General features: G+C 40.4%; 1 protein-coding gene across 1 annotated transcript in view; it reads right to left on the bottom strand.

Annotated features, from left to right (window-relative positions):
- Positions 1 to 25,053, bottom strand: part of LOC131592147 (glycogen [starch] synthase, liver-like) — a 41,312-nt gene extending 16,259 nt beyond the window's left edge. The window contains exons 1-7 of the mRNA XM_058863453.1: positions 24,876 to 25,053; positions 24,511 to 24,735; positions 16,040 to 16,221; positions 13,359 to 13,550; positions 12,693 to 12,878; positions 4,094 to 4,238; positions 220 to 337 (exon numbers count right to left, since the gene is read on the bottom strand). Coding sequence (XP_058719436.1) covers positions 220 to 337; positions 4,094 to 4,238; positions 12,693 to 12,878; positions 13,359 to 13,550; positions 16,040 to 16,221; positions 24,511 to 24,631 — 944 coding nt within the window. The 5' untranslated portion in view covers positions 24,632 to 24,735; positions 24,876 to 25,053. The remainder of the gene's footprint in view (positions 1 to 219; positions 338 to 4,093; positions 4,239 to 12,692; positions 12,879 to 13,358; positions 13,551 to 16,039; positions 16,222 to 24,510; positions 24,736 to 24,875) is intronic.
- Positions 25,054 to 26,636: the final 1,583 nt, after the last annotated feature.

Raw genomic sequence — 26,636 nt, 5'->3', positions numbered from 1 at the left:
TCAAGATCTGGTGTCTGGTATCACAATCTGTTAAGCAGAGTCAGATCTGGTGTCTAAAATTCCCTCAGCTTCTGACTGAGAAATCCCCGACAGATATTTGAATAAGGTGGTTTCAACATTTCCACTCCTCTATGAAGTACTTGTTAGTCCTCCTGCTTTGGTTTTTGCTTTAAATAGTGTTGGACAAGCATTGCTAATTTTTGAAAAGTAAAAGCATACCCATAGAAATGACCTCGAATGAACTCTTGGATCCTAGCCTTGTACATGGAATGCAAATTCTGAAACTCATGCATTGCTGAAAATTTCTTAATGTTCAAGCCATTTGGGGTGACAACATCTGGAAAAGTAGAGAAAAGGCAGAGGTAGACATCTTCAGAGTCAGAGAAATCTTTAAGGAAAGAACTAATGTGTCTCTCAGCTTTATGTGGGTTATATCTTATATATGTTACTCAGGGGGAGGGAACAGTGCTGCCTCCACACACTGTCTGCAGCATCAAAGCAGCTTTCACCTGTCCTCAGCACTGGGTAGACCCTGCTCTTGAGTCCTGTCAAGACTCCAGTAATGTCTCCGCTGAGCCATATGTTTGTTGTGCAACTTGCCCTTTACCTCTTTATCCTTGATCTCACTGTTGCCTGCTCTATCACTACAGATTGAGAGCCCTTGGAAGAAGAAACTGTGCTGTACTATGCCCTTGTTTACTATATGGCAAAAGAGATCCATTCTATCAAAACTTCTGAGGACTTATCATAAAGGGAGCATATAAGAAACCTTTACAAAACAGCCTCTCTCCAGTAACCAGTTGCATTTCTCCTAAAAACAGCTGCCGAAAAGTACACTTTACATTTTTTGTGCTGCTCTCCTCCAAGATTCTTAAGGATATCACAATTAGAATTTATTTATTTCCAGCCCTCCTCCAAGATTTTAAAGGATCTTACAAGTAAAATTTGTTCATTTTACTGTTGCCCTCCTCCAAGATTCTAAAGGCTCTTACAATTAAAATTTGTTCATTTCCAGCATTTTAAAGGTAGAGTTTTAGGATATACACAGACACTGAAATTCAGTCACTCTTAGACTTCCTGGTAGATCACAGCAGCTATTCAAAGGCTTGCCCTAAATCCAGCCCATGTATATGGAAAGAATGCCATTTTCTATCATTTGAGCTGGGTTATGAATGGAAATGAAAGGAAAGGCCAGTACCTCAGCAGATGTATTTCATGGCAACACAACTGACTGAAACAGACCTATACTGATTTATGATACTTGCCTGACATTATGCAAATGCCACAGCCATTTTTAAATACTTCCTTGAAAATTACAGCCTGGTCCAGCAATATATGTATTTCCCTGCCATGTAAGTGATCTCTGATTAAACTTTTACCTGTAAAATGTCCTGAAATGCTCTAGAGCTTTGAGAATCCAACCATCTCAAAGTCTTTCCAGTACAGGAAGAATCCCTTCCCTGGGTATTTCTGGCCAGCTTATTTCTACTCTCACATTCATTTATCAAGGAGTTTTGGAGAGTCTCACACACCAGCAGCCTGTGTATAACCTACTCCCATGTTCTCTGGTTTAACTGCAGCTTCATTTTCCCTTTCATGAGGATTGGGGCTCAATCCATCTCTTGTTTAAGGCTTTGGGATGCATGACATGGTGGCCCAAAGTTCACTATTTCTGCTGAACATACAGGAATATTTTGAACATGTGTGAGGGATGAAAGAGAGCTTGATCCCTATGCTAATTGGTTTGTTGGGGTTCTTTGGTTGGTTGGTTTTTGTTTGTTTGTTCACTATTGGGTTGTTGTTGTTGTTGTTGAATGAATTACCAATATTTTTGTTTGAAAAATTGCCCCAAATAGGTCAAATCAGAATGTTTTGACTTCTGCATCTATAGGAAAAAAACTGGCATTGATATAAGTAATATTAGCATAGAATGAAGTTTTCTCTTAATAGATCACTAACATTCAGAGTTGACTTGTACTATTTCAGAGTCTCCATCTATGATTTTGATCAAATATATACAGATAGGAAGCCTAGATCTAGAACTCAACTGATACCTGAGTCTCTTGGAATTTTGATTCAGTCTTCTCTACTGCTCATGAGAAATATTTTCTATATCTGAGTGAAAACATTAGAAATCGCATAACACTAATTTTCAAACCACAAGAATATAACTTATAATCACTAACAGAATCTTGCTGGATATGTCAAAGATACTCAAGCTTTCGACAAATATGGTTTGATAAATTTTTGATCACGTAACAACTACAGCAAGTGGGACCAGCATAATGCAAACAGTCATTCTGCCAGGTTTAGACTGGTAAATTTGCCTTTGTCCTGCTGCAAAATTTCTCTATGCAATCAGGTTTACTAAATTTTAAAGGGACTTTTCCAAGTGATGAGATTTATAATTTAAATTATAATCCAAGTTTGATGTTAAAGAGGAGTAGCAGAGACAGCTCAATTTTGCACATTTCTGAGTTATTTTTAGCTAGCAATTTGGTTACAGAATTTATGTCTCAATAAATGCAAATAAAAGTTAATTGTGCCAATTCAGCACCCTCCTTTTAAAGGTATATTTTTAAAGTGGATGGAGAAATGTACACATGCTTTCAGTACCTTTGCAGAATTCAAGCTCAATGACCTACTGAAGGATTGCTGGACTTTCCAAAAAATCAATGTCTATGCAGATTTCACAACTTCAGTGAGAATAAATAGTGTGAGAATATGTTCCTCCACAGTTTATTTGTGGTCTTGGATTCAGAGAAACTATTAAAGTACTTATTCCCATCAGAACACACTTTCCACTTAAAGTCGTCTCTTAGGATGTGGGGTGACAATTCCTGAATTTCTTTCTAGCTACGTCAACATGTGTCAGTAGTTTTTTAACCCAAACATTAAGTATATTTACTTGGTTTCTTCAAAGTTGCAAGAATAATCACAAAAAGCTCAGGCCTGTGAATCTCTGTGCATGGAATTCTCTTCAGCTTCAACTGATGTTTTATCTGTGAGCAGCCTGGAGATTTTCTTCCCCAAATTAAAGTGGATTCAGACTCATTTCAGTCTCCTAAAATCCCAAAACACAGACTATGATTTTCAATGGTAGCTGTGGTAGGGAGAAGCCTTATCCCTATATAAAAAAAAGCTTCAAAAGTCTGATTTTCAGAGTGATCTTCACTTTTTAAAAATCAAGACCCTTCAGAGATATCCCAGTTTAAATGACTGAACTTCAGTGACTTTTAAGACATGACTTTCATGCTTAAAATAAAATGAAAAATATAATCTAAGTCCATCATCCTATTGACAGCTCGTCAGGAATGAGGCAAAGGATTTGTTTGGGTTCAGGAACCACAATGTAGCTTAAAGCATTGAAGTTAACCAGGATAACAATCCCAAACTATAGCACTGCAAATCAACCAATAACTCTAGAGTAAGCAAAAAAAAACCACAAACAAACAAAAAACAAACAAACAAAAAAAAACCAACAAAAAACCCACAAAACCAAACCCAAACAAAAAAAATAATTTGAGCACTGTTATATTTAAAATAACCAAGATACAAACACACCTGCTAAATAGTCTCCAAAACTGTTGTGCAGTTTTTCCCTCATGCTGCTTACCTGCAGATGGAGTACTGAGGTTTATCCCTATAAAGCACTGAGATGATTTAAAGAGAACTTTGATGACACATCAAACTGGGATTGTGACCTTACTCCAAATCTATGCATGGAACAGGACAAGGTTTCTAAGCTTCATATTTTATGAGACTAATATCAAGGGGAAAACCAGAGAAATTATTTGGCACATAACTATTTTTCAAACTCTACTCTTTGGCCAAATAGAAAATACTTTATCTATATGAAGCTTATTATGGTTCAGTTCTAAAGGCATGGAAACCCTGCCACAGACAAAATTCCTGAAGTTGAGGAGTCCTGGCAAAGAAACCCTAACATCCATGGAAATTTGGTTAATAACATAGCCACGCTGTACATGTGTTCTTTCTCTTCATGTCTGCATACCTGTCTCTATTGTGTTCATGCAGTCTAAGTGCAGGCATTTGGAGGAAGTGCAGTAAAAAAAAATAGTTCAGGTCTTACCAGGGCTTTTTTTAAGCATATGTTCTGCTTCTGTAGCTGTGATCTGAGAGACTGTGGTGAATACATGGGCACAGTGTACAGATGCCCGCTCCATACAGTACCGATGGTAAATCTGCCTCTCTCCAGCCTCCTTGTCAATGTCGAACTGTTAAATAACAAAACAAATTAAAAAGACATCTGTGTGAAATGACCATCAGACTGTATCCCTCAGGGAAGGATTCTCCTGCTAGGCTCCATTCCCCCAGGGAATGAGAACCATGTGATTATGCTGCTGTTTTGTCATTCTGGTTTTTCAACTATTTTATCAACCTCAAAGGGTTTGAAAGAGCAAGAGAGCTCTGAGATCCCACTTGTTCCTGAAAAAATGGCAACTCTGCCATGGAAGGATACCTAGATTAATGATCCCATGAAAGGTAAGGATCTGTGGAATTTGGCTTGCTAGCTGGCAATGCATCATGTTGCAACTTCCCTAGGCTTGTTGGAAAACTTGGGAGAGCAGGGAAGTTGCTGGTAGCTGAAGGGGAGAGAAGAAAAAAGGAATGGGGATGAGGACAGAACCTGGGGACTTGGTAGAATGGTGGGAATCACAAGAAGGCAGGAGAGAAATGGAGCTGTGGTGGAGAGGCAGGATAAAAAGCCTCAATCACAAATCCCAAAGGAAAAAAGAAAATAGAAAATTAGACATTTTCTGACACTCAGAGATGTTCTTCCTTCAACTCAACTCCTGTTGTTTGCTGCTTCTTATATTTCAGTTTGAACTCCCTTAATTTTTAGAGGCAGATGTAAGTTAAACTGCTAGATAAGACATTCCAAACACCCAAGTATTTATAAATCACCTTTAAATCTTGCAGCTACCCTTTTTTTAACTGAGCTTGTGTTATCCTGAGGCAAAGAAAATGCACAATTTCCTTGAGCTCATGCTTAAAGGTTCAAATGTTCACTAACAGTGTCCACTGCAAAATCACTACAATGTAATCTAAAAAAGGTGTCAATGCTTTCAATTAAATCACAATCCTCTTAGTCTTCCATGATGTTTCACTTCTGGAAACAGAAGTCTTGAGCCCCTAAGGTCAACAGCATGGGCACCCAATTGCCTGTGTGAGTTTCATGGAGGGTGACAATGGCTCTCAATGAGCTCTGTCATGATCACTGCCTAATGCTGGCTGCACAGCCTGATTTTGATTGTATTTGACTGTGCAACTTCATTGACCATAATAGATTTAACCCTCATCACAGGCAGCCCAGACAGCACTTTCTATAGTTAGGACTGTGTGACCCCTGCCATGGCCAGTTGTTTTTAGCACTTCAGGACTTGGACAGAAGCAAAGCTATTTAGGCTGTGACCTGTCCTGCAAAGCTTAATGCTGGAACAGAACATACTGTGAGAACATTGATGCAATGTGAACCATTTCATGGAACTAGAGTGAAGCAGACAACTTCTTATTTTCACTTAGATATGTGTAGACACAGATGCAGACACAGATATCTTAGAACTGCTTTGCTGAGAAGGTTAATAGCTTTAATTCTGCAGCAGTGCTACACTACTTGTGGGAAATTGGCTTCGACTGTATTAGTTGAAGGTGCCAATCTAACCAACCTAGTGTGACCAGAAAAAAAAGACTCTTGAAAAATCTCAGCTGAAAACTTCCAAAGAAACTAGGTGCTTTATTATGGTATTAATGATCCTCTGTATCAAGGGCTTTTCTACATTGGCCAAATACAATTTGCCGCATAAATGCGCTAAATATTATGATACCATTTCTCAGTTGTATCCTCATATATTGTATTTTCCTCATTCCACATAAGAATTTTAGAGCATGAAATACAAAGGATGATATTTTCTCCAGAACATTCATCTCATTTGACAGAAGTTGAGTGGTAGGAAGAGCACAAAGAAGAGAAAAATAAAAGGGAATTCATTTGGCTCCTTATAGTGCCACAGGTTTCAGCATCGTGCCTGGCTTACACTAAACTGATTCACAAGCAGCTCTGAACTGCATATTTGATTGTTCAAAGATTCTGTGCAAAAAAGATACAAAATGGGACAGTTCCTTAGCATGCTAGACAAACATATGAATGGGATGGGCACAACTACACTGTCAGAACTATGCAAGTCTTTTCAAACACATTTGGCCTTCTATTAAAAATACTTTTGAAATTGCTAGCAAACAAATAGCTGGTCAAACTTCAAGGGGGTTTTGTTCTCTTTTCTCTTTCTCAGCAAGAACAGGTTTTAATTACAAAATGTGATGAAAAATTAAATCTGGGACATGATCACTAACAGTAGACAAACACTCCCTGTAACACTCCTGGGACAAAGGTTCATAAAAAGATTGTTAAGCACTATGATTTATTTCTAATTAACTTTTATTTCTTTGGTTGCATGAAAAGACTTGACATATTTAACACATATTGGTGTTTATTTCTTCATTGGTATTAATTTTTCCATCTTTTATAAACAGGAAGTATTTTATTTTGCATATAGTCCTTGTGGGACACTTGGCATGTTTTTGCAAAGGTACACAATTCCACATCTATTAGGAAGTACAAACAGAGGTAACAGGACTCTCACATTTCATTTGCTCTCACTCTCCAGCAGCTTCCAGCACCAATCAGTAAAGCAAGACCTTGACTTTTGATCTCAGCGTGGAGTAAGAACTGTGCACTTCTGAGCAGGCTAGACAAGTGACTTCAGCAAAGAGCCTTAGCAAAGTTGAAGGGCAGGTTAAATGAAAATTAAATGACGAGACAGTGCAGGTGACAAATTTAACCCACCTAGTCCTGTGCAAAGACAGCTGAGCCTGCTCTGACAATCTCCAGAGTTAGAGGTGCTGTGGGGCATGGGACAATACGCTGAAACCAGCAGCACACCAGGGCAGCTCCTCACCCCCAACCCAATGTTCCTGCTCAACACCAAACCCTGCTCTCTGTCCAGCCCAGATCAGGCACCTGTGAACTCTGTTCTATATCCTTCGTGTTCAGCCAGAGTGACACGAGATACCCGTGAAGTGTGTCACGCCTGCTTTTGTTTGTTTGCTGTTATCAGCAAATGGGAGCACTAGCAAAGCCACAGATCACAGCTGCATCAAGAGAAAAAAAAATCTAAGACGAACAGTTTACAGAACCCTTTAGGGTAGAAGAGGCTCTTCAGATCCTTGAGTCCCACCATTTCAGTGATATTTAAAGACCAACAACTTTGACATCCACTTCCCCGTAAATTTATTGGAGTATCCTCTTCCCTGACTGATAGAAACCAGGCAGATTGTTAGAATTTACACGATGGCAAGGATTAGAAGGTGAAATGACTGCTTTATAAGCCCACTCTAATTTCAAAGCAAAAGAGGAAGATATTCCAAAGGTGTAATGCTTTGGAGCAAAATTTGCATTTTCTGCAATGCAATTCTGAGGGAAAATTTCAGGTCATTTCTGCTTTTTCTATGGATTCATGTAATGAGCATAACATCTCATTCATGTCTTAAGATTTAACATGTTAGGGGTCACAGCAGGTAATCACTGAGTCCCCCAGCATGACATTCTGTTTAAGACAGCTAAGATGAACTTTGAATGAAAAAGAAGTGAATATTAAGCAGTAATGTTTCTTCTGGAAACAGTCACTGAAGAAGTAAATCCAAATCAGCCATTCCTACTTCAAAATTATAAAGACAAATTGCAAAGTGTTTCCAAAGTACAAGAATCATTTGAGAGTGGAAAGGGAGGAAGGACTGTTAGCTATCTAAATACTTGTCTGAAAGAAAGACAAATTATTTGTCACAGTTTGCAAAGAATCTCTAGATACTGATATTAGACTATGCTCTCCTAAAGAAAAAAAAAAAAGTATGGTGAAAACCAACAGAAGTTAAACCAATATAAATCCAAACTGGAATTAATAGATGTAATTTTCCTAAAAAACCCCATTACAATACCTTTGCAGAAATAATACAGACTACCCTCACCATTTAAATGTTACCTCAAGAGTGGATAATATAGCTGTAAATATCTTGTAATTCAAATAAAAGGTACAGGTTTGATGAATGAGGATTTTAAACAGAGAATGAAATAATCTCTCTTGGTCTTTTAAAACAGTGGTACACTCAAGTTCAAAGTGATTCTGCAGGACCAGGGAACAGGTTTGAAGTTCAAATTTCTTAACTACTAAAAGGTAGAATGGAAACATTTTTGCTTCCAGCATAATCTCACAGACTGCCACTGTCTCCCTTAAAATCCAGTTTACATCAATTTTACCTCCAAATTACTCTTGCCTTGTGCAAAGAGAACTTTCATTCTGGTATAGCTCTGCCAGGCCAAAAGAGAATGAAATTTACATTTCCTGGCTTAAATCAGATTTTCATCAGCTGCTCTGCTGACAAAGTGGGTTAGCTCTGTGTAACAGTGAGCACGGTGACAAACTGGACAGTACCACGCTAACTGGAGTAAGATACTGTCAGAAAAAAAGCTCTTGACTATTCATTTTAATTGGGATTTTTAGTACTTTTTGCTTTATGCTTCTTGAGACAGGGTTTTCCACCACTTTGCAAATGAAATTCAGCTGCACCTCCGTGAGCTGAATGAAAATGTTCCAAGTTCTAAACAGAAGTGTTACACACCAGCAAGTCAACCTAAGGAAAAAGGCAATGAAGACTATGACTAACCTTTTTTCCCTTCTTCTTAGAACACTTTTCCCAAAAACTCAAAGTGGTTTTTTTAGTAAGAAGCATCAGAGGCTGAAGCATACAAATTTCTCATGATGCCAGACCAGTAGTCCCAAAAATAATTTCAGATGTTGACCTCTAAGATGAAATTCCAGGTTAAATAGTTTCCCAAAATTGGCTGTCTATTCACCTAGGAACTTGTCTGAATCATCAGTGTCTCAGTCTATTTATGAAAGGTGCTGGTCTATTTAAAACTCTAAAGAGATGAAAGGATACCAAAAAATCTCCACGCAAAACAAACAAAAAACTAAATCAGTCCCTTTAAACAATGGGGAAAACAATAACAGATTAATATTCTCAATCTTCAGCTAAGAAGTCAATTCCTCCTGAAGACAGAAAGGCACCACAGACTTAGAGATTTTTTTCAGAGAAATTCCTAACTTTTAGCAATTTTGGTTCAGTTTATCTTGGCAACAAAGAAATCTCACACACCAATGTAAAAGTTACACTGGACATGGAGACAATGGGAAAATGCTCTGTTGGTTGGATTATTTAGACATACAAAAATTCTTAAACTTCTTTTGAGAATTAAACTCATAACAAACCCTGCTTGTTATTGAAATTAGGAAGAGTTGAGTTTGAAAGAGTTCAAGCCAGTAACCCAAAGGTTTAGTGAGCAGTTCCTAGCCCAGTCATCTACCCAGGGTTCTTCAAATAATGAAAAGTAAATAGAAGTAAAGACACTAACAGTTACTGCATGTCACCCCCTGTTTTGCTCTTTTGGTTTTCCCTCCCTTCCTTTCTCCAGGATGGGAGTGAATTAAATGTCAATCTAGGTACTAAAATATGCACTAAATAGTAACACTAGACCATTACTTCTGGTGGTCACTGTGCTCCTGAGCACCTGCTAAGAGTTTAACACCCAGGTTCTCACTGGAGCAGAGGCAGATAAATTGCAGCCAGTCCAGATGAACTGAGTTGAAACTGTAAGAATATAGGAATTGTATAAGCTCAAACTTTAATCACAGAATCATTAAGGTTGGAAAAGACCTCAGAGATCACTGAGTCCAACCTTTGACCGATCACCACCTTGTCAATGAAGGCACAGCCCTGAGTGCCATGTCTAGTTGCTAAGCTGTAATGCTGCCTTAAGAACCAGGATCCCATCTCTGACTGAGGCAAAGAGCAGATGGCTCAGGAAGAGGTCAGGACTCACAGAACATTACAGTCTTACATCTATAATGCACCCTCCCATCTTCCGGCCATCCACTGTTCTCCTCTACTAGGCTGACTGGCTTTGCAGCCCCCCTGAAAATGTCCTCTTACAGATTACATACTGATATGTGCCCTCAGCTCATGAAACAGGGGGTTTTGGTAGTGTACAGTTCAGGACTCTACTGATCTTGCATCTTCTAGTCCTGTTTCTCTGTGAGGATGGTTTGACAGTGCAGTGGGAGAGTCCTGCACTGTGTGGGTGATGTAGAACTATCTACCAGGCATCCTAGCTCAGCAATTTGGGGACTTTGTTGGGGAGTCGAAACAAAGATATGAGGTTTCCTCTTTTCTCTGTATGAGCTGTACATGCCTGATTGTGTCTAGGCACAATAAGGCCATGCACTTTCAATCTGTGCTGCAGGCATTTCTCTGTGACATCTGGCACAATACATCCTGCAGCTGCATCTTTCCCCCCATCTCAGCTGCTACCTGGTGGGAACTGTGTTCTAGCTGTGAAACACTGGTCAAAACTGAGAACTTAATTATACTTCAAAGGAAAATATTTATGCAATAGCACTACAACAGGAAACCCAGCTATTTTACTTTAGGGTAGGAGGGAATGAAATGCTCTAAAAAATATTGCTTCCTCCAAAGATTAAACATTAGGAAGCCCTAAAAGAATCTTCTTCACTGACAAATTGCTTGTTTGACCTAAATAGTTTGCTGCTAGAAGGCAACAACAAGAATATGTCTGAAGATCTAGCTCTCTGTTATTTAATTATGGTATTCGAAATGAGCCTCTTGTGTCTCAACTGCGTTTTGGGCCAAGGTGATCTTTGCACAGCCAAAGAAGTCCTCAGTTAACTTTTCCAGGAAGAGTTTTAGCATCCTATAGAAATATTAAACAATGGTATAACAGTTTGATATAATTTCCTCTATTAGTACCTTTAAATGTCAATCCACAGAGGTTATAAAGCATTACAGCCTAGAAATCCACTATTTTCTTCCCTTAAGTATTATTTACAGCAATTTAGAAAAATATCTGAAATGGATACTTATTTTTCATTCCACATATTCTTAGAATAAAATCTGAATAGACATTTCTGTATTTGTGACATAGCTGATGGTTACCAATGGGATTTGTGAGGCTTTGCAGGATGGATAGTGCCTTTACACGTAAAGGTGTCCATATAATATATGAACAGAAGAAAATGTATTAATACTGTGGCTAGTTTATAAATATATTAAAGTCTGCAGGATCACTAAGATGTGAGATCATTAACTTTTCTTTTGAGTACACGAACAAGGGTGAGGCCCCCAAATTTATCATGAAGAGAAAAAAACAGTTGCTTTGAGAAAAGAAAGTCTAATTTTCAGACTGCTTGCAGCTCACTGAATTAACCAGAATCAGAACAAACCATTCTATATTATGCATATATACACATAAAGAGACAATGAGGGAACAAGAATGTCTGGACTCCTCCACAGCACGACTGTGATATTCATGCTGCCTTATTAATGCACCTAACAACCATAACTAACTTAGGAGACTAGTATAGATGATTTACAAGGGCCTGGAGTGACAGAACAAGGGGCAATGACTTCACAGTGACAGAGAGCAGGTTTAGATTGGATATAAGGAAGAAATTCTCGCCTGTGAGGGTGGTGAGACCCTGGCACAGGTTGCCCAGAGAAGCTGTGGCTGCCCCATCCCTGGCAGTGTCCAAGGCCAAGTTGGATGTGGCTCTGAGCAAGCTGGGATAGTGGAAGGTGTCCCTGCCCAAGGCAGGGGTTGGAATGAAGTGATGTTTACCAAACAAAACAAACCATTCCATGATTCCATGATTTTCTGTTCCTGAGTCAGGCCAGCAGTACACAACTGCTTAGGCCTTGTCGTTGAAAGACAGTTCCCCAAAGTGTCAAACTTCAAACATCCAACTGAAAATTACCAACCATGTAATTCTCTTCACCGATCTTAGCTAGGGAAGTGCATGAACAATGTGGTTCTTTCATCTACCTCTACCTTCACTAAGTGCTGGAATGGAAAAGCCTCTTGAATTCAGGTTTGTCTGTGACCATGTAAGAAATTCCAGATCATGCAAAGTACCCCAAAGATGGCAGTGCTAAAAACATTTGGGTCCTTGAAACATTGGTTTGTGTTATGCTTTGAGCAGAAAGAGAACAGTGAAAATCAAAACCAAAAGACAGTTTACAAAGATCCCAAGAAACACATGTGGGTCTTTTGGACGAGAAAATATTTCCTACATTTGCCAGTGACAAATGAGGCCAAACCTGAAATGCTTGAAATTAGGACTGATTATGGTTTGTAAAAATTAAGAAGCAGGCTCGGGGGAAAAAAAAGCAGCCATCATCCTCCACAATTTTTCACAAGAGGAGGGCTACTGGTTATTTTTTCTACTGTGTTACATTAAGGAAGGCTGTTGTGAGGCTGCACCTGAAGGGTCAGATGTTGTCTAGGGTTGAATAGGTTTTACTATTTTCCAGTGAGCTTTCAGACCTGTCAGATGACACAAGGGCACTCATGCCTAGACACCTCATGATCTTACAAATACCATGTCTTGTGCTCTGGAATCAACAACCAGCTGTGGGTCAGTCATAAGTGATCACACACAAGACAGAAAATTCAATAAATGGTGTAACACAGTAAACAGAAAGGGAGCCAGGAGATGATTAGCTAAAAATAAACAGAGAAGAATGAGAAAAATGTCTCTTACCTGGTCCAGGTTGTTGTAAAAGTCAATACTGGCTGCACACAAGTATCTCCCCAGCAGAGTTGCATGGGTAGTAAAAATTGTGGCAACAGGGAGTTTCTGTGATCGAGACAGGATTAAACCCACTCCTGCCTGCCACTCATGGAAATGGGCAATTATATTGGGCTTGTCATCAAACTGACAGGAAAGCTGAAAATAGAAAGAAATATAGAAAACATGCATTATCCTGTCCATCAACCCAGCCCAGAATTTTTTTTATTTTGGTTTTTGTTTGTTTGTTTTGGGCTTTTTTTGTGAAGCCTTCTATGTGCTTGCTTTTCTTCTTGTGACAAAACAGTACCATTTTAAGTGGTCATGTGCCTTGATTTCCAACAGCCCTAATTCTTAGGACAAGAAAAATGTGTGCCTCTCTAGTGCCTCAGAACAGACTCCTTTCTAGAGTTTTTGAGGGTTCTGGCAAGCACAGTCACTCAGACTCTGCACTGGGCAGCCCCACTGCCCTTCCTCTGGAAAAATGTACTTAAATGACCACTTAACATTTAAGTTTTAAATACAATTTTATCTACATTAAGATCAACTTCCTAAAAACCTTAGTTTTCAAACTGGAGAATAGGAACCACATCCCAAAGACAGTTTTGGTCTGCAAGTCTCCAGATTTAAAAACTGTACCTCTTTCAAAAACCAGGCTGTTAATGATCCAAAAATCACAGCATCGTTGGCTTCTCGGTCCTGAAAAGGGATTCCTATGTTGCTGACTTCCCAAAATTCACCTTTCCACTTGTCCAGGTTCCAAGCTGCTGATCCTATATCAAACAGTAAGACATATGGGCTGCCCTCTATCAGCCATCTTCCAAAAAAGACCTATGGAAAGGAGGAAAGGATAAGAAGGACAGAAACAAAATGTTAAAGTGAATGTAGAGGCCAGTTAGCACAATGATCTTCATCCATCAAATCTGAAGTATTTCACACAAAGAATGTGTGTTCATAGTCCTACACACCCAGGACTTACAGTTTTCCTAGCAAAATACATGGAGTAATACTGAAACAAAGGAAACTATAATCTTTAGGAACATTCTATTTTTAAGACTTTAACTTTAGATTTTCATTGCAGTATTAACTTCTTTTCCATAAAAGAAAAGACATGGTTAGGAAGACTGCACTTGCTTGAATAATGAGGTCTTCTTCTTCATAGAAGCATCTATGCTACTTCTGTTCTTATTTTAAAATTATTTTCTTTCACTCATATATGTCTCCAGTCTTTTGTTATTTATGCCTGATTACTGGGGAGAGGTTTTGTAGGACTGCTGCTTGGTACCTGTATCTACTATGTCATTTCTTCCTCCTTCCCCAGAAGCAGAACGGGGGGGAGGATTCCACTTCCATTTGGAAGAGTGGAAGAATCTATCAGAAAGTATTTCAATACCTAAAATCACTTCAGGCTAAAAATGCAGCTTTCCTGCTTTGTCTCCATTGGTATAGTTAAACATTTCTAAGAATATTTACAACTTCACTGCCCTCACTGGCCTGCCCAACCCAGCTGGGCCCACACTACAGTCTGCAAAGTCAAATTATTTCACATTAAATCTGCCATCAAAACGGCTGGGAGCTCAGGGGTTGAACCCAGCCCTGATGTTACAATGAGCTGAAGAGAGGTCAGGTCTTGAAAACAAAAAAGAGAAAAGCCCTTGGCCTGTTTTCACAAAAAGTACAAGTCATAACAAAGACAGGTTTTTCCTCCTTTTCATGCCTCATGTATTTTTTTCAGACTCTCCAGATTTGCTATTCAGGAAAATGAATGGAACCCAGACTTCATCTAAATACGGGGTCAGGTTGTGGCAAGGAACACGCTTGACCTGAGAAGTTTGGAAGAATTCCTAGGTCCCCTGGTTTAAAACCATCCATTGTGATGCATAAGCAAAATCCAGACATAAATGTTAATAGGATAAGTGCAGCTCCTGGAAACTAGAGCGTCATTATTGGAGGTCAAAGCTGTATTTGACGTCCCTGGGACAGATTTGCTGCTGTGTATGAATACTCCAGCAGCACCATACACATGTTGGGCTGGTAGAGGTGGCTGATTAAATTGGATGCATTGCTGGAAAAATATAAAGCATTGCAATCAATCTGCCCTAGAAGTCTTTAGCCATGTTCCAGAGGCAACACTGAAAACTTGATCAATCATCTGTGAAAATCTGAAAAAGATAAGAAAGAAATGGGAGATTGGACCTTTCAGTTTGAGCCTGTACAATGCAAGCATCATGTCACTTGACACTCTCTCAAGCTGTGGCACACACTCATCCAACAAGAAACATCTGCAAAACAGGGCATTAGATCCTAAGAACAGCACAACTGCACTTACAAAGGGAGACAACACATTGCCAGTGCCACAACTAGCAGCAGCTCAAGACCTTTAGGAATTTCTACAGTGAAGTATGTCAATCCCCCCAGCAACGCTAAGAACACTTCCCTGCTGCTGCCTCTCGATGCTCTCCACATCTGTTCAGTACACATAATGAGCAGACAATTTTTCCTCCTGCAAACAGGCATGTCTGAGGGACTCAACACAGAGTGCAGGCTTCTACATCTCTGATAAGGACTTCAAGAAAGAAGGGCAAATTTAGCATGAGTTACTTTCCACTCATTTTCATGTAACCAAAGCTGCTTGCTGCTTTAATCATTTCCCACCAACACAGCAGATAATATATTTCTTGTAGCAGATAATCTTTACAGGAAGAAGTTTATTCCTACTTTATTGTTGGAGAAACCAAGTCTCAGAAAGGCTATGAGATCACACAGAAAACACTGGTTAAAATCATGTTGGAAAGGGAGATGAATCCACTTCTTGTGTCGTGGTTTAACCTCTCTTCCCAGGGAACTGACAGCTGGTTGCACTGAACTGAGGAAGTAGATTCTTTGTCACCTCAGTGCTTTTCTCAAGTCCTTTTCTGGTTTTCAGCTCAGCACTATGCTTCATTAGAAAAACTGAGAGCTAATGGAACACTCTTCTTATTCCCTTGCAAGAATGTGAAATGTAAAGGCTCAAAGTAAGGTCATATTATATCTACTAAAATCTCACCATACTTAGAGACCAGATAAATAAGTCATTAATCCAATTAAGCAGCTTGCAGATAAATGACTGTTAAAACCCATAATTGGATGAACTGGTTCTTCCTCAAAAATAACCTTTAATGAATTGACTCTGCTGTTCTAACAGTGGATTCCAAGCCTTTCCCGTTGTGACATTGACCAGGACTGCTGTGTCAAGTGGAACGACAAGAGCATTAACCCAAACTTTAATCTTCTCAGAGTCAGATTTGTTGCCCTGGGAAGCAGCAGCACATCTGATTTACCTGACACCCTTGGCTTTTCATGGTGTCCATTGCCTTCTTAACTGCAGGGTTTGGAGGTTCAGAGAATTCCACCTGAGTCTTCACATTCTGCTCAAAATAGGGGCCAATCAGGAAATAGTTTTCACCCCACTCATCTGCCGTAGTTTTGGCTTTTGTCTGGATCACAGTGTAAATGCCTCCCACTGCAAAAGATCACAAAGAACAAAAATTAGAAAGGGGCACAGGCCACAGATCTCTGTACTAAGGTCCAACCCACCTGTGGATCAGATACACTGCTAGTCAAATCCCTTCACATATGTAGGTTTTAATTGAAATCCAGCCTCAACCAAATAAATGGAAGTTCTGTCTCTTAAATGATATCAGAGATTCACAGTTCAGCTGAGAGATTAAAATCCTGGGCCTCATACTTCCACTCTCCCATGTCTAATCTTGATTCTGCTGTATCCCAAGCACAGCCTTCTGCTTTTGTTTTATTGGCACAGTTATGATTTTCAAACCTATTTTTCATCATGTGGTAAGAACTGTGCTTGTTTGACACAAATCACTAAGAGAAGTTGAGGAACTGATGGATTTCATTGACTATTGGCTATAAAATGGACTTAAACCAATATCCTTAAAGCATAAGGAGTCTTCTTCCACTATCAGTCTTGAAGAGCTGTTAAAGTTGGAGGGAATGTAGCCTACACTGACAATATAAATGTCTGTAGCATCTTTCACCAAAATATTGTCTGCTTTAAAAACAAATGCAGCATTCAAATGTTTAAGAGAATCCAGCAGCATCCCTTGCCAAGTCAATACAGATCTATCCAGCATTGCAGATGGTGTGCAAGAGTCCTTTAGCTGCTCCTCCTCACAGTTTTCCACAGCCAGCCCTGGAATTCATGCACTGGCAGGGCAAACTTCCCTTTGCTGCAGTCCCCAGGGTGCCAGGCAGTGGACACTGCACCACCACCAAGTCAGAAGAACAATAGGGGATGCTTGAATCCAGCAAGGGAGAGGGATGGCAAGGAAAAATAAAACCTGAAGCCAAGCAGCTGCTGTGCACCAGAGACAATGAGTGCAGCTCCAGCAAGGTGAAGAGAGGGAGCTCAACAGGTACAAAGAGCAAAAGAAACACTATAGAAAGGCTTGGTGCTTCTACATAAAATTTTGTTCCTCCACTGAATATGAAGCTTTGGAAATATTTGGCTCCGGGGAAGGAGATGGTGCTGCAGCTTCCAGCAGTGACATCAAAATTACCTATGGAGTCAGCATGGAAAGCTGCCAGGGATTGAGAGCTGGCACTCTAGGCTCACCCTTTTAAAGCTATTGGGATATTCAGAGGTGCCAATGCACCACATCCAACTGAATTAAAAACTTTGAGAAGTTACCTAACTCTTCTTAAAAATCTGCCACTGGTATGTACAACACAGCAGCTGAAGTTGCTCAGCACTTTGGGAGATTAGTTCCTGTATTAATTAAAATGTATCCCCTGACAACTACAGAAAGCCTTCTGCAAAGCCTGGTGTCTTGCAGCCCTGAGGAGCCATATGACAGAACTACAGTCTTAATTATTCTCCTAGAAAAGAAATTGTTCACTTAAATGCTTTTTCTCTACAAATATCCCATTTGTTCTGAATGCTGCAAGGATTTCTAGTCTTAATATTTTCATGTCTCAAGATTCTAGGTATTTACAAAGAGAAAAAAAATGCAGTTCCAATTTACCAGCTTGCTAAGTAGAATTAGTACAATAAATTATTACCCTTAATAATTCAAGACCTAAGAAGACAAGAATTTTACAGATGTCTGTTCCTAAAACAAGCTGTCAGTTCAAGAGTTTCATGTCATGTAGACATGGAACTACAGAAGGAAACCTATGTGAAACCTATTACTCTCCCCTTCAGCAGGACCAGAAAGCTTAAGAAACTAATTCATAGTCATCATATTCTTCCATGGCTGCTTTGGACAGAGATTTAGAGGACTCTTAGATAAACAACACTGTATTTTCCCTCCGAGATCCTCTGCTCACAAGCTGAGAGAGTCTATTTGAATAGGTTTGATTCAGATAAACATAAAATTTTAATTATCTGAGACAAGTCAGAACATTCAGCCTATAAAGCAATAGTTACTATGATACATCTGTTTTTTAGGGTGGTAAATTCATCATAGGAGCATAAGGGGCTTCAATCCAAAATGGATAAATATGAGGCTCAGTAGAAATCTTACTCATGAAACTGGCTGGTTTGAATTGGCAGGGATACAGAACTTAGAATGAGGGAAGACTTCAGTGCAGAGCAGCCTGGTGATCCAGGAAAAAAGAGGAAATATGACTTGCAAGATGAAAGACACTAAATATCATGATAAAGCTGCGTATGCCTAGAGTAAAGCAAAAGCTCCTTCCCCAATCCCAGGAGCATGGATCAGCCTCTTCCATACTGCAAGGGGTTCAACACTGGGATTGGCAACGTAGCTGAGTTTCCACAGCCACAGATTTGAAGAGAAATGAGGAAGCTGCAGCTCAGAGCTGGGTAGAGTCTGGATCTTTGTTTCACACAAGCAGCATCTGAGTGTTTGTTTCCACAAGGTTCTCCTTAGGATCCCTGTGTGCCTTAAAGGGCCAAAGATGTATAGAAGACCTCTTATGGGGGAAAGAATGGAGAGTGTGCTGTGCTCTGGAAATCTGTTGCACAGCAAGGTAAAAAACTTTTCAGGGCCCTGATGCAATTTTAAATGCAATTAAAAGTACTTATGATAAAATCCAAAGAGTGCATTCCACAGGCTGTTAAAACCCCTCAGAAGGTAATTGTGATAAAAGAAAGCAGTGTTACCTGGCCCCCAGACTTGCTTTTGTCTTCCCTGTTACTGTGGAAATATGACTCACAAAGCATGTCTGTGCATAACGTTTAATTGACAGCGGAGGGAAACTGCAAGTGAAACTATGTATGTAGGAAGTGTTTGGTATAACTTAAAAAAGACATCTTGAGAAGAACAGAGCAACGTCTAGAATAATGTGTTGACTTTTGAAATTACACTTCTCCATAGCAAACTCAAAGAACACATTACCTATCTTTAAGAAATAGTTTCTATATGCTCAGTTGCATTGAATTCCCTGGAAATACCTGTGCCAGTAAGCAAAACATTACATACCCTACTGAAAAGCAAAGTAGGGGTTTACATATTCACCTCACAGAATTCTCAAATTGCTTCAACAATTTGGTAAACCTTCTTTTTCTTCTCTAATATAATGTCTTATGTCATGCTACAAACAGAAAACCTTTCCAAACAGCAGGGATGTATCAAAATGCTGCAAGTTTCTCTATGTTGCCTCTGAAGTTTTGTACTTTGAAACAGGGTTAAGACAAACAAGAAATGACAAGACAAGACAAAATGAGAAACAGATAGAGAATCAGTACAGATCAGAACAAAAGAACTGTTTTGGAAATCACAGATAAGGAGAATTAGCAGTAAAATGTTGTTACAGGAACAGTTTAGTTTTCTGATGTTCAACAAAATGCTTTATTCAAACATATTAAGTTTTAGTTAGATTTTAAAACATCCTTGAAAGAAATATATTTATATTATTTATTTTTAAAACACACTCTTAACCTTTTCACCAATAAATGAAAACAAATCTTTTCCCCATCTAGCTCCCTTCCAGTCTTTCTCATTTATTTATGTATTTATTTATTTATTTGTTTGTTTGTTTGTTTGTTTGTTTATTTTAGGGGAAAAAAATAAACTGGCCCAGAAAGGGGAGCTAAGATATCTGGGAAAGAAGGATTTTGTTAATTTAAGGGAAGTTTGACCTCTTTTTACCAACCTCTTTAAAAAATAGAATATTAAGCCAAAATACTTTCTCAGAAAATATTCTACAAAATTATTTTAAAAGTCTAAGTCTTTTTATATATGTTAACACTACTATGAATTTGTCTAAAGGAGTTCTCTGTGCCACTCCAGCATTTTCTTTCTTCCTTGTTTCAAGTCCTGCTGCATCATTTCTTTTGTATATTTAAAATCCAAGCAGCAGTAAGAGCTTGTCCTGCTACCCACCCCACACTGCAGCAGGACAGAGGGAAGGAGCAGCAGAAACCAAAAATGAGGGAGAGAAGTAGACAGTGAACTATGGAAGTGGGACAGAGGTAAGTGGAGTGGTCACTGATCCTTTCCCACACACCTTTGCTACACAGAGAGAGGATCAGGATGCTTCCAGGGCTCTGCAGCTTCTTTGCTTTGTCCTGACCAGACCACTAGGAAGGCATTAAAGCTTCCCTGAGAACCATGAGTGCCACAGGATCCATGGGAGCAGGATGAGCCCAGGCTCAGGATTCAAACTGATTTCACTGCCACAGTCACTCATTACATCAATTATTTCACCCATCTCCTCAGAAACTGTCTTTGATCTGCACAGGTGTGATAAAAACTTGAATTTAACTTGTTTCTAACATTTGAATGGAATTTGATTGCTTGATTGATTGATGTCTATTGAGCTGCCATTAATAAAATCAGGCTAGAAAATGTGTCAGGTGAAAAACAACTGGCATCTTCAGCCAGCAGATATTTTTCCTGTGGTTTTGGGGCTATGTTTGTAGCTGGGACTCCTCAGGAGACAGATCTCCACATTCTTTGAAATACTGACATCCCAAACATATTCTGAAATAACATTGAACCGCTGAAATTTATGACAGATGTCCACAATCAAAAAGCTATTTCTGTGTGCATCATCTGCAGTCCACAGGATTTCATTTGGAATTGATTTGACATTGATATTCCACCCCACTCTATAAATGCACAGAGCTCTGAGGCTGTGCTTATGCCAAGTTTATGCCAGCACATCCCCACTCTCCAAAAGGTGTTACTTCAGCTGTGTCACAAATTACAGTAATCACCTTCTCCCAAGGAAGTTTCATCATGGGAAGACACAGAGGAGGTAAAATTCTGGTCCTACTGACTTCATTGGATGCAGGATTTAATTTCCAAGAGTCCAGTTTTTCACCAAAGAAACTGAACTGAGATCTCTGCTCCAGGGAGAGCTGAAACAAGTTTTGTTTTTAGCACAGTCTTCATTCCAGTGAGGATGGGAAAAAAAATCCATTTGAGATTCATCTACCAGTGACTCTTGAGCTAAGCTGTTCCCAGCTGAATGATGACATAAGCTGGCTGTTTGCCCAGCATTTTTAAGCATTCTTCTACTTTCTATCTAAAAGCTATGAGTGGTACAGCAAGGAGTGCTAATCTAAATATCACTGGAATTATTTTCAAGACATCTTTCTAGAGAAAAGAGCAGATCTTGAACATTCTCAGCCCTTCTAACTAATGTGTCAGAAAATCCACTACAGACAAACCCAGGCACAAAATCTCCATAGCTTGGTAGCCATTTCTTTTGTGCTGCTGTGCTTAAAGCTTTTATTGATCTTTATGCCATGGAGGAAAGAAACCAGTCTTTTTTTTCACTGCTATATGACCAGACCCGGCTTTACTAGATCATGATGGCCAGGCAGGAAAGGAAGAGTTAAAAATACTGATCTCCCCCAGGATTTGTGGCACTGCAGTGGACTGGGACCTTTCATTGCCTGCATTTTTCACCTTCTGCCACAGAAACACTGTAGATCCACTTTACACAGGGTTTTGCCCACCAGTGAAAAGCCAACTAAAGTGAAGGAAATCTCACAAAACAAACTGCTCATTTCTCATTTCTTTGGCAGAGCACTTTCAATGCCGGAGGATTTCCATACTGTGTTTAGTTCTGGTGGCAAGTTCTCTATCATGTGACTTGGGGGAAGGGTGAGGGACAGTGGCACTGGCAGATAAGCCTTTTTTATTTCCCATTTTCTCCTTCAGCTACCTTATCTTTGCTTCCTCTAGACAGAGAAGAGTGAGAGCAGTAACTGAGAGGCCAATGTTTTCCATGTCAGAGGTTGTAACTTAGCAGAGGCTGCAGCCAGGACAGAAAATCCAAAAAGGAAACATGGAGAAGTAGAAACTCTGCCTTATTAGCGCATGTGTTAAATGATCTCTAAGTTAAAAAAAAAAAAAAGGAGAGACAACTTCTCTGTTCCAGCTGCTGACACAGAAAAGATGAGTCTCTGGAAATAAAGGATACTTGTAGATCTCAGAGCCCTGAGTTCATACAACCATCTTGTTCTTCCCTACAGCTGCACCTCATGCCTCGGTAACAGCCAGCACCATCAGGAAAATCCCAGGGAATGCCTGCTCCCCGTGGGCAGCCAGGCACATGAAGACCCTCTCTCTCTCCAGAATCAGATATTCTTCAATTTTCAGGACCCCCTCACATCCTCCGGCTCTGAGGAGGTTCAGCTCATCACCTGTAAAGATCATTGGTTACAGTGTGTGGGGATGGATATCCACCTGTGAGCTCTGCTATCACCTTCCTCACAACTCAGCCTGATTGTCAGTGCCACAAGAGAAATGGAGGGATTACTAAGAAGCAGCCCTGGCCAAGGAGGAAATGTACCCAAGCACCTGGTGATGCAAACAAAATTAACACAAAGGCTGAGATTTGCTCCTGTGGGCAGCAGCAGCTTTACACCACCTCAGAAATGCAAAACAACTTTAGCCTGAGCTCCTCTGACACACCTTTGCATTGCCAGAAAGGACGAAAGAAACGTTCATCTTAAATGCTCAAAATTAGCTTGTCAGACAATAAATGTATCTAATGTTTATCTTGCCCTCTATGTTAGGAACATATACAGCAGCACAAACACTAAAACATGCAGCAGAACTAAATCTCTGTGTGGTCAGCTTATTTCATCAAATAAACAATTCCTCCTGCTAAAGGAGATAGGAAATATACAGTACAAGCTATTATTTCCTAAGCCAATATATCTTTTGTGACAACTCTCCCAATATTTTGCTATTGAGGAAAAACCCCCAAACCCTCAGTATCAAGAATTTACCTGAAAAATAGGCTGAAACAGGCTTATAAAAGGGGTTTTGCACAGATGTCAAGGTTGGTTAATGGAAACTTCGTACAAGGTCAGATTCTAATGAAGAAATTGTTTTCCATGCCATGTTGCTTCAGCCCTGTCTGAATATATGGGCTTGGAAAGTGGCGTAAGCAAAGACACATTACTTTTAAACATACTGGATAAAATTGACTTTGTCTCATTAAATGTGTGAATAGTAAATTTTAGCTGTGTCAGTTGATTTGGCTCCAGTGAAGTCAGACAGAGTTCCATGGGTGATTAAATGATTCACTACCTTTTGTACATGCTCTGGGAAAACCTAATTTGGTTACTTTTTCCTAAATGTCTTGTGTGATATCTACAACTACTGGGTCCAGATGATTCAGAAAACAGGTATGCTGTGGAGTTCAGAGAAGTTAGTGGGAGCTCCTGAATTTCCTAGATTTCTGCTGCCATCTGCTTGCCAAAGCCTTATCATGCACACTGCAAAAGTGAATGCTGCATGCTCTAAATGCTCATGTGGCTTTAGTAAATTAACTCTAGAATCTCAGCTGAAGCTACTGAAAAATAAGCCCACAGGGATTCAAACTGCCAAATCTGCTCTGTCCCACCTCTGGGTATTAATAGGGCTCCTTACCCTAAAAAGAGCAATATAAACCAGCAGAAATTATCACAGAACAGTAATTTCAGTTTCCCTCTGGGGATAAATCCCAGCACTGCCCAATCCTCTCACACACATTTCCCTTTAGAGTTAAATTCTTAACAAATTACAGATCCCTTCTCCTGAACAATCTCTATTTACCTGCCAAGACAAAAACACACATGGGGTCAATCATTTACATACTAACTCACTTTAGTGGTGAAAATGGAAGCTTACAGAACTACACCCCTGAAAGGGGATGATTTGACAAGTGAGTTGGAAACAGAGGCAGGAGGATTTTTGCCCAATAAGCAGCATGCCCTTTGCCTGACCAGCAGCAACCAATGAACAAATGAAGCCCCTGTCTGACACCACCTGTGTTTGCAAAGAGCAGTCCAGAAGAGTTTCAGCTCGCACACAAAGGCTGCCGGTCATTGACCCCTGGGTCTGTTCAGTGGCTGTAACACAGCTCTATTTGTTTATACCACCTCCAGGCCTGGCCTCTTCTCCACACTGGTCTAGAAGGCTGACGGGGGGGCTGCTAAACTGCTCTGCATCTGATCTCTGTTGTACAACTCATTTCCATGCATGACGTTCCCAAGAGAATTTGCATGGACAGCAAAAGCTAAGTATGTACAAAGCAATATATATATCTGCACACTCAGATTTACCACTTATATGTTCAAACCCCCTCTCCCTGCTGGTGGAACACAAAGGACACAGAGACATCCTGGCTCTGCCCATCCCACACAAACCCAGGCAGGTGCTGCCCACACTCAGTATGCACGATTACACATTTGCACTTCTTCCAATCCAGCAGCTCTGCAGCCCTCTCCAATCTCCCTCTGAATGCCTTTCATCTCCAGCCATTCATCCCTCCCTCCATTCCTGAGAAAACAGCAATACTAACCCCCAAGTGTGGTACAAACCTTTGTTGGTAACTTCCCAGGAAATTTCAAAGAGCAACAAATCCTCCACGGGCAGGTCTTCATCCTCACACTGAGGAAGCCCATTCAGAGATGTCATGGACAAGGATCTCGCCAGTGGCATTTCGTCAGCCCTTGAGTGCTCACCACACAGGCCACAGCAGTCAGCAAAGGTCCAGGTCCTGTGGCAGTGCTCTGCAGTTCTGGTTAGAGCAGTCTGCCTGTGTGCTGGCAGCCCAGGAGAAAATTATTCAGATAGCTGGGAGCTAATGGGTTTAAACTGTCTGACCATGAGCATTAAATTGGCTCAGTGAAATCCTCAGGGCTTGAGAAGCAGGTGCTGGGAGAGGTAAGAATTTAAGACTGACCTGAGAAAGGTCTTGACTGTTTTGGGGCCAGAGCTCTTTCTTCTTCTTCTCTCAGAGGGAGGTAAAAAATGGTTTGGAGCTCCCGAGCCACAGCATTCAGTATCCAGCAGCACTTCAGAAACAGTTGACATTGGACAGTTGTAAAGTCAGCACCGCCCTGAGCCAGCTCCAGCAGGGAGGACACTTTGAGTTCACCACCTGATTTGAGTCCAGCCCCTGAGTCCTCCCCTCGAGATACACCCTCCCCTTACACACAGGGAGTTTTCCTACCTGCTGGCCATCTGCAGGAGTTAGAGGAGACTCATTTTACACCATGGCTCTTGGGTTCCTTGCCAGGCTAAATGCTGTTACCTCTTCTTTTTCAGTTCAGCAGTCTGCGAGCCCAAGTTTATGGCATCTCCTACCTCCACAATTATCTCCAGCTCTGTTCCCAGGACTCTACCCCAGCTGTTGACTGCTTTAGCAGCTCTGCAGCCCTGACAGCTTTTACAGCGGAACAAAGGCACTACTCCTGTTTTGGCATGCACTCTGCCCCTCCTTTCAGTCCTGTCCCTGCTTTTCCACCTTTTTTTTTTTTTGGTTTTTTTTTTTTTTTGTTTTGGTTTTTTTTTGTTTTGTTTTGGTTTGGTTTTTTTTTGTTTTGGTTTGTTTTGTTTTGTTTGTTTGTTTGTTCTATCCCACAGGTCTTTCCTGGCCTCTGGGCCCATGTCCTCCACCCAGGGAGCTTAGTCAGGGCACAGCATGCCCCTGTCTTCTCCAGCACAGAGCTGGGATGCAGCAAGCAGTGAACACACATCCACAGAGATGCTGGTCCCTAACTCACAGCCTGAGACCTCACAGCTCTGCAGACCACCTGTCTGCTTGCTAGATTCTTCTATTACACATCTGGTTGAGGAGCCAGTGCTTCTGGGACAGCTGTGTGAGCTGAATCTGATTCTGAGCTTAGAGCACAACCTGCCCAAAACCCACAGTTCAGCAGGGAGCAAATCTCTAGGTGAGCTCCAGGATATCTCTGGCACTGTGGAGAATACTACCGCACCAGCAGGCAGAGAGGGAAAGGCTCTGAGTTCTCCTAAGGCAAAACAAGTCCAAGACAATTGGTTTAGGCGACAGGCAGCCCATCAGCATAGAAGTCTCTTAGACGTAATACATAATGCATGGTACAGCTGAACCTGCCTTAAAGACTACCTACCCCCAAAAAGACTTGCTCTTCCACTTCCACACTCCTGCCCTGTCTGCATTCATGGTAGTCAGACCCATCCCTGAGCTGGTGGATACAGCTCACTCAAAAAACCTAAGAGTGCAGAAAACTTTTTTTTTCAGAGTTAAGAACTGGAGCTGTCTTGGAAAAGAGCCTGGTAAGAGACCAGGCAAAGATTCAGGATTTTATTGGCTGAATATAATTTTGTCTCTATGGCTTGAGTTGCTCTTATTCACCAGTTTCCAAAAAAACTGCCTGGCCTTTATTAATGATCACTGAATCATTACTTTTGGAGCAGCTGTGGCTTTTACTACCTGGAGTAGGTAGGAAACTAGATCATCCCATAGCTAAAACCCCATGTTATTTAAAAGAAAAACCAGTAGTACATTAAGGCTCCCTTCATTTCTGAACATCAAATCTGCCCAAGTCACATTTTCATACTTTTCCTGGGACATTCACGCTGAGGGTGAGGCCTAAAGCTGCCAGGTGCACAAAGACCATCTCAGGTGAGGAGTGGAGAACAGAGAACAAAGAGGCTGACCAGGTTTACTTCACTTTAT

This window comes from Poecile atricapillus, chromosome W (genome assembly GCF_030490865.1).
Source record: "Poecile atricapillus isolate bPoeAtr1 chromosome W, bPoeAtr1.hap1, whole genome shotgun sequence".
NCBI lineage: Eukaryota > Metazoa > Chordata > Aves > Passeriformes > Paridae > Poecile > Poecile atricapillus.
This window is presented reverse-complemented; position numbering and strand designations above follow the sequence as displayed.